Source organism: Aedes aegypti, chromosome 2, assembly GCF_002204515.2.
Source record: "Aedes aegypti strain LVP_AGWG chromosome 2, AaegL5.0 Primary Assembly, whole genome shotgun sequence".
In the NCBI taxonomy this organism is placed as follows: Eukaryota; Metazoa; Arthropoda; class Insecta; order Diptera; family Culicidae; genus Aedes; species Aedes aegypti.
Window position 1 is genome coordinate 16,504,600 of NC_035108.1, and position 9,269 is coordinate 16,513,868.

At 35.8% G+C, this 9,269-nt stretch overlaps 1 protein-coding gene across 1 annotated transcript; it reads left to right on the forward strand.

Annotated features, from left to right (window-relative positions):
- The first annotated feature begins 1,085 nt into the window (after positions 1 to 1,085).
- LOC5575741 (TM2 domain-containing protein CG10795) lies at positions 1,086 to 8,748 on the forward strand. The gene is given in 3 exon segments (XM_001655791.2): positions 1,086 to 1,502; positions 1,504 to 1,556; positions 8,379 to 8,748. Coding segments are annotated over 3 exon segments (555 nt in total). The 5' UTR covers positions 1,086 to 1,277; the 3' UTR covers positions 8,656 to 8,748.
- Positions 8,749 to 9,269: the final 521 nt, after the last annotated feature.

Here is a 9,269-nt window from a genome sequence, read left to right on the forward strand (position 1 = left end):
TTCAATGATGTTCAAATTTACAGAATTCGAGGCATTTCCAGATCTTGTCCGGTATTGGGTGCCACCCTTCAAGATCGATCAATTCGGTACTAAAATACATAACCAAAATGCAATGTCAAAATTCATATTTATATTTTCAAATTTATTTTTGTACACTACAAAAATGATAATATTTATCATAAACGAGTAACACGAGCACATAAAACCAATATTTTACGAATTATGAATTTAGTGGCTTAAGTGTCCGGTACTGGGGGATCTCCTCCTACGTATGAGAATATATCAATATTTGTATTGTTACGATACTCAACAACCTATACATTATATTGGAAAACCTCATAATATTATACCATACAGTGAACTGTTTAAAACAATATATCGTATTGTAATTGTATTGTATTTCCCATTGTGTTTTTTTATCCGGGCTGCTAGGATTCATTCACATATTTTATAACGCCGAAAATTACCATTTTCGACACTCCCCCACCCCCTGGTAACGCTTTTTGTATGGATATTCTACAAATTTTGTATGAGCCGTAACATCATTAGGACACCCACCCACCCCATTCAGCGTTATGAAATTTATGAACAAGCCCCTACTGGGAAAATTGGCTTGTTTAGGGGTATCCTGTTTTTTACATATTCTGATTCTACGTTAAAAACTGAGCCAGAATCCAAAGTTTCATAATTTTCCGTGCCCTGGAACTATTTTTAAAACACGTTTGAATTTAGTATGGAAATCGCGTTTGAATCACCCCTCGGCAAATTTAACTCCGGGACGAGCTGTCATTATGTAGATGGAAATGTCATTGAGTCGACGGAAATAAATCTATTTGAATCATTTACTATATTAAAATTAAGATATTAAAGCGCAATAAAATCGTGTTACACTTGAAAAACTGTGCTCTTTCGATCAAGCTACAAAAAACTGCGAATTTTTCATCACTAAACAACCCAATTGCAGGTTCTCACAAAGCTTAATACGATGGATCACCCTACTTGGTTTTCTAAACAACTTAAATAGCTTCGAACTGACATTTGGCAGCCCCTTGCCCACGAAACATCTGGAAAATAGAACACTGATAAGAACGAAACGTCAAACACAAGCGTAAACAACAAGCGAAGAAGAGCAAAATAACAAACTCGCATTTCTTGATCCACTGTTTTTTTGTTCAAACTAATGAATATTAGCAAAGATTATTGTAAATTAAGGTGTGTTAATAGCAAACAGTTAGAATATCGATAGTTTAAGTGCAAAACAGTTAGCATACAAGACCATGAAGCCCCAGCTTTGGTACGGTTCGACGGTGCTTTACCTTTTGGCAGCGATTATCCCCTGCAGCCTGGAGGCCGTCGAAATTGACTGTTCCGAGCTGCGTATGGGGCAGTACCTGTGTCCGGATCCCAGCGTACGGCACATCGATCCCAAGACCCAGCAGCTGCGTGGGTGCACCAAAGAGAACAAGGCCCGCGTTTGGTGCCTGGCCGTGGAGGGCATCAACCTGTAGCGAAACGAAAAACTCCAGCTTCACGCGGGAGATGCCCTGCAAGTGGACGTAAGTTTGTTGCATTTTTATCTCTGGTTGGTCTAGTATTCAGAACGGGGACTTGCAAATGTAATTAGGGCCTTACTTAACCGAGTGGTTAGAGTTCGCGGCTACAAAGCAAAGCCATGCTGAAGGTATCTGGGTTCATTCCTGCTCGGTCCAGGATCTTTTCGTAATGGAAAATTTCCTTGACTTCCCCGGGCATAGAGTATAATTGTACCTGCCACACGATAAACGAATGCAAAATTGGCAACTTTGGCAAAGAATGCTCTTAGTTAGTAACTGTGGAAGTGCTCATTAGAACACAAAGCTGAAAAGCAGGCTCTGCCTTAGTGAGGACGTTAATGCCAAGAAGAAGATTTGTAGATGCACTTTCAAGTAAATTAGATTTTCTTTTGAATAATTTTAATTTAATTAAATTTTAACAATTTCACCACTTGAAGACTTGAATCTCAACAGTTTAGCGATTTAGCTATTATTTGAATATTTAAGGATCATTCATTTTATAAAGTGAACACTTTGTTTTGCTATATCTTTTTTATTTATTGATAAAATCGTAATCGGTTTTTTTGTGCATCGTTCAACCATTTCTCTACAATGTTATGAAAATATAAAATCTGACAAAATGCTTTTGGTTGAAAAACTGAATAGTTTTTCCAAAAATTCCCAAGAAGAACTGTTCGTCAAAGTTAAGCATTATTTTTTGCATAACAGAAACTCTCATTTTTATGAACAAATTGTATGTTGATATCCTTTATCATTCTACTAAAGGTAGCGCTTAAAAAAAAATCAATAATTTTTCACCGTTCTCTGGCACTAGGTCATTCTAGTTATTTATCTTTGATGGCCAAATTTGCTAAAACGCCATCCTTTTACTCCTAGCAAAAAAGTAAAGTTAAAATCGTGTTAAATGTTGGTTTAGATTACTAAAGAAACTGTATTTGTATAAAAAATGAGCCAAATCTCGAGTCTTATCCGCATTCTTAGGCAATTTTTTTTTCTCTTTATGGTCGTTTTATTGAAAAATCTCATACTTTTTAAATTTTGTACCATACGCAGATTTACAATCTACAGCAAATTGTAAGCGTTTTTTTCTCCAAATATTTTGATGGGTAATCTCAGAATAACACATTATGAAAACAATACATGGAAAATAAATTCATTTTTATTACAGCAGTGTTCCCAACTTTGATGATTTTCATTGTGCTTTGGAAGGTTTTCTGAAAAAAAGCATTTATTTTTCTATTGTGGTTTAAATGTGACGTCGGGACCAAATAAGCAACTCTTTGAAGGCGTAGATTATTTTCCAAATTAACACTATATTAGTACTTCCGTCAGGAAGTACTTTAAACTAAAAATTCTACTCATATCAGTTCCATTTAAATTTCAAATGTTTTTCTTTAAAAAAAAATCGGTGAAAAATTATTTTATTATAGGTATCTGGAAAATTGTTGCTTTAAAAATAACTTTATAATTTTTAGCAGTCTTTTGATTGATGATGCTTTCGAAGACAAGCCTTTTTTTTGGAAATAAAAAATAAAAAAAATATAAAAAAATTTTCCAGTTAATTTTTAATAATCATTGTTTTTGATAAAAAATCGACTGTTCTAAACATTGTGCCTTATTAGTGTGAAATTCAATTATTTTTGTTGCTTTTTTATTATTGAGCGATTCTCGCTGAAACCAGGCCGCCATCGGCACTCATCGTTAAGATTCCAATTTTAAGTCACTGATCGCTAGTATATGCTAAAACCTGAGACAGACTCGCGAAGAGAAAAAATATCAGTGCAGCCCAGATTCCGCTGTCACGAAACGTCAAAGGGCTGCGTCGGTTTTATGGCTGAAAAAGTGAAAAGCATTGTAATCAAAATAAACTGTTAATGAAAACCACAGTCAGCGGATCAGTTTTTCCAAAGATGCTGATAAATCTTAACACAAAACTAGTTATCCATAATGTCTGCTACGTTTGTTGGCATGAAATTTCACTCAAAAGGCTATTATTGCTTCGGTGTGATGCAAACGCAATAATTTTTTGCCGGGATGTTCATGTGAGAGTTTGAACGGCTTGCACATGATTGATATAAACACAGAGTGGAATAAGAAAACACTCAGCGATCACAGAAAAAGAAGACCGTCTCCGCGAGTCTTGTCTCAGGCTAAAACTAAAAGGTGGTCCTCTCGGTTTTCTCAAATTGGTGGACCCTTCGTACGCCAGCTAGCCAAACAGTTTGCGAAAAGCCTATTTTTTATTAATCTTAGGTATTTCTTCACATTATAGGGGAATCAGGGACATAATGGACACGTCAAGCAAATGTTCTCTTTAAGACCATCAAATGGCAATGTTTTTAATTTATACCCCGCTAGATCTCAAGTTTGATGTTAGTACGACGTGCTACATTCATTCATGGTAATAAAATTATTATCATTCTACTACTTAAAATCAAGACGACGTCAAAATCCAAGATGGCCGCCAGATTTTTTCACTTAAATTAATGCTCATATTCTTCACTCAACTCGAAGAAAACACCAACGATTGAAAACTTGTTTCTTTGTTGTAAAAAAAGGATGTTTTCATTCACTCGCCATATACAACAAAATCGTAGAACATGATTTAGAAAATCGTTCATTTCATAAAGTAAATACCATTGCTCACCTACTTTTTACAGCCTATCTTACGCAGTTTTTTCTCGGCTTTCTGATGGTATTTTGTACAACACTGCTGAAAAAACCTCGCTTTTCGTTCACAACAGCAGCGCGGTGGTTCTTACGGTGACAAACCGCGCGACGACTGAAGGGTTAAGTTTGCTATGTGTTCCAAGGGAAATATGAGACATATCACGTGAAGAAATACCTTCGATTAATCGAAAAATGTTTTTTTTTTTTTGCAAACTGTCTCGCTAGCTGGCGTATGAAGGGTTTACCAATTTGAGAAAACCAAAAGGACCACCCTTTAGTTTTAGCATACTAGCGATCAGTGACATAAAATTGGAATCTTAACGATGGGTGCCTGGTTTCAGCGAGAATTGCTCAGGTACGAAACATAGTACATTGATGGAAGGTTGCTAAGTCTCTATTTTGACCTAAATGACCTGTAAAGTCACGTTTTTTGCAGTGAATCCTGGTACAAAATTCTAGAGGCTCCAGAGAATCCTTCAGAGACTATTACGTGATTGTTCTTCAAATTCTTAATGATATTTTTCTCAAATCCCGAAAAATGCTTCAGAAATTCTAGTGATTTTTCCAGAGATTCGTTCAGGAATATTTTCAAAATCCTAGCGAATATCCCAGCATTTCCTCCAGATATATTTTACATTGGCTTTTTCACCGATTTATCCAGTTGTTACTTCTAGAAGATTGCCTACAGATCCTACAGGAGTTCTTTGACGAAGGTTTATTCTAGGGTTTTTGAAAAACAAAACTGTTTCGATATTAGGTATTCTTAGAAACCCTATAATAATTCCCACGCCGATTTTTTTTTTTTCATTTATTCCAGGCATTTTCATAAGAATTATTTAAAAATTCATCTACAATTACTCTGAGGAACTTCTCCAAACATTCCTTCCTTATTCAATGAAATCTATTTCAAACTTTTCCGAAAATTCCTCAATAAATTCGACCTGGTATTCCTTATTAAATTTCTCCATATACTTCAATCGGCATTTCTCCAGCATTTCATGTTTTCAAATCTTCACGCGATTCCACATCAGTTAACATTACAGCACTTATTAAAGTTTTTTTTCTGTTAAAATTTCTTCTAGCGATTTCTTCAAAAAGTCTTGTAGGAATTCAGAGATTCGAATGTTTTTGCAGTTGTCATAGAAATTCATTAAGAAAACTGAAGAAATAATTTCATCAAGAATCCGGTAGTTCTTTCAGTTTAGAGATCATCGTAGAAATTCATCAAGGCATACTTAGAACTCACACAAGTTTCATCAGAAATTATTTTAGAATTTTCCACGCGAATTTTGCAAAATTTTCTTGTTTCAAAAAATCTGAAAAAATTCGTTAACTTTTTCCTGGAGGCATCTTACGATAAATGATTGTAGAATTTCATTAAATACTTACTTGGAAAACAAAAAAATGAGTAATTTCTGAAGAAATTTTGATTTATTTGAGACTAGTGACCCCGGCAAACTTCGTCTTGCCATCAAGTAGGCTGTTGAAAAACGCTATTGATCGTCCCATTCAAAATGACAGTTTCGTTCGCGCTCGTTTTTCCAACTTTTCTGGTGAATATCCTGGGATTTTTATACACACAAACACGTCGGAACCCTTGACGAACAAAACGGAGAAAAAATCATTCAAATCCGTTGACCCGTTCGTAAGCCATTTCGTGACATACAAACACCATTACATTTTTATTTATATAGATAGAAGATGCTCCAAACGGAAATGTTGGAGAAGTCCTAGGGAAATTAACTTGTAGCTTGTACTTGTAGCTTCCTTAAAAAATGAAACGATCTTTGGAAGGATTGCAAATTTTTAAAAAAAAGTTTCATGACAAATCACAAATCATACTCCTCTAAAGATCTTCGGAGTAATATGTGAAAGAAATCTTAATCCCGTTTTCAGGAAAAGACTGTTCTTTTTTTCTATAGTTTAAATAGACTGTTTTCTTCATATCTGACTTTGATGATTGAAGGCACTTTCAGATCATTTGATGAGCATTCTTGGTTTTTGTGGAAATTAAAACAAAATCTTTTTTTTTCTTATCTAGTCGTTTACACATTTAGAACAAATAGATATACATTTTATTGAAGTGAATACTTCATCGTTAGATTTTTTTGTTTAAGTGTTTCGAATCCGAACTCCTATCTTTGAAAAAATCGTCAATCATTTATGTATTTATTTTGGGGAATTTCTTGAACTTGGAATTGTTTTTGAATAATACTTGATAAATCTCTTCAGAAACTCATGTAGCAATTTACTGAGAATATTCTGAAGAAATTCAATGAAACTCATTTGAGGAATTTCTGTTGAAATCCCTGGAAGATCTCCTGAAGTAATTATTAAAGGATTCGATAAAAAAAAAAACCCTTGGAATGTTTCCTGTAGGACCTCTCAAAATGATCTTGAGAAGAATTTTTGAAAAAAAAATCTGGAAGGTAGCAGCGGAGGAGGATTTTGAAACGAACCCCTGCGGAAAAATTCTAGTAGAGATCATATCCACAAATCAATGGTAGAATCACATGAGGAAATCCAGGGGATCTAGTAATTTCCACATTCATTCCCAACAATAAAAGTGTATCCGCGTTAGGCTGCACTGGAATGATTTCCCAAAGGAAATCATCGCGGAATTCAACTCCACTTTCCTCGAGAAAATTAAGTACAAAGCACTGAGAGACTTCCTGGAGCAATCCTCAGCGTTGTCCCAAATATAATTCTGTAGGAACCTTTGGGGTAAGCACTAAACGATTCCTGAGCCTGTGGAAGAGTAGCCTATGGTTATATTTAGAAACGGTCATTTGCCAAAACTTAAACAGCAGTTTACTTCCGAACGAACAAAACATCTAGAAAAATAAAAAAGTCCGTTCCTTCATTCTGTCAATTAGGGTACCTAAACGGACTTTACTTTTTTACTTGTCGCCAAACCTGAAAGAATCGTTCGAACAACTGTATTAGAAAAAATGTGAATTCCTCGGACAATATCTGGAGGTGTGATTTATCGGTACAGTAGCGTTAGCCATATTGAGAAATCCAAATAGATAACTTGTCACGCCGAGAAGTTGTACTGTTTTGAACATACACTACCCGCCAAAGGTATGGAATCGCATCATCGTGTATTACACTGGAAGATGTCACTCGATTTTGTGTTGCAACACCCCCGAAAGAATCACTACAACAGCAACTTGTGCTTACCAGTGGTAAAGTATGTGACGAATCTCCTTAAACAAACAAATACTAGTAGTAATCTTCCATTTCTAAATGAATACCTCGAAGAATTCCTGCATGAATTTCTTCCTTCTACGGATAATTTTTTGAAGCATTATGATTATGATAGAATTGCTAGAAAAAGTACTGCAGGATTAGTGAACGAATCCATGGAGGAATTACCGGTTGAATTTCTCGAGAAATTTCTGAAAGAATCCTAGGATGAATTATTTGGTGAATTTCGGGAAGAAATTTCTAGAAGAAAGTTATGGTAATCAATCTTCCAGAATTCTTACAGAAATTTCTTTAAAAATTTGTTTGGCAATTTTCTTGAAGATTTTTCTAAAGATTTCTTAAGGAGCGATTTTTTTGTCCAAAGATTAGCTTCAGAATTTTCGTTTATGATTTTTTGAAAAGTTCAATTAGTTATTTTTTGAAGGGTATCCTTAGAAACTATTTCAGAGATCCCTCCGTCGATTTCTAAAATACTCCAAGACTTCCTCAAGAGTCCAGGAGTTCTTTCAAAGATCCTTTCTGGAGTTATTGGAAATTTGTTCAAAAGTTTTATCAGAAATTACACGGATTTTCTTAGACATTTTTCTATGAATTTATGGAGGAATATTAGAAGTAATCTCTGTAGTTATACGAGCATAAAGTTATATAAAAAAACATCTTCAGAGCGATGATTCTCCGAGGAATTATTGTGAAAATTTGTCTTCTGATTCCTATTTTTCAACTGTTTTGTCTCTTTTTGGATCCAATTCTGTTTTTTTATCTCTTTTTCAAGCATGTAGTCTATAAAGTTCCTATTTCGAGAGAATCAGCCGCCCTGCACAAAGATGCAATTTTGTTGTTAAAAAAAGCAGAGCAAATTGTCGAAAACTACAAACATCAACCCTTACATTATGTAAAAATCTCAACCCAACCTAAAATCATCTCTCGATTCCTTCTCGATTTCAGCAACGGGTACCACTTCGACACGTCGCTGCTACTGTCCGTCTTCCTCGGCATGTTCGGAGCGGATCGATTCTATCTGGGCTATCCGGCGATCGGATTGCTCAAATTCTGCACCCTGGGCTTCATGTTCCTCGGTCAGCTGGTGGACGTCATTCTGATAGCAACCCAGGTGGTCGGTCCAGCCGATGGATCGGCTTACGTAATCCCTTACTACGGACCCGGCATCACGGTTGTACGAAGCGACAACTGGACATATCGGTTACCGCAGGACAATTGGTGATTGTTGGCCAACGTTTTCAGAAAACATAAACTAATAAAGCACTGACTGAGAACGCATACTTGGCCTGAGACGGCTCGGTTGCATTAGCCTTAATCCGGTGCACATTTCGACTAGCGATAAATCGCCAAGGGCGCCGTCCAATTTATCATGTTGGTTTCCACTGCTTGCCCCCTGTTCATACTCTTGGATTCATCGTCTAACCAACCTAAGCAGTAACGATAACCTTTTGGGTTGTTTGCAAATCTGATGAGTTCAGGTTTTCGTTTTTTCATGCCAAAAAATAAACAATCTATCAATCAGTCACGGCAGGAATCCACCGACGAATTGTGATCTGCGAGAGCGCGAATAAAAATGAAACATGCGAATCATTGCCGTTCAGTATCGAATTTTCCTCCAAATTGATGCTAATGGTAGGTATGGGGATGTTTTACGATCGCTTTCTCCACCGGTAGGAACAAAGCGCATGTGAACATATTGGGATAAACAAACATTTTTGTTGTTCGATTGTCGCATTTTATTGAACAGCTGCTTACATCTGATTGAGTGAAACGTAATTTCACTGCTGTAGCAGCCAGCAAGCTCTTCTAATATTAATTTTATTATTCTGCCCTTGT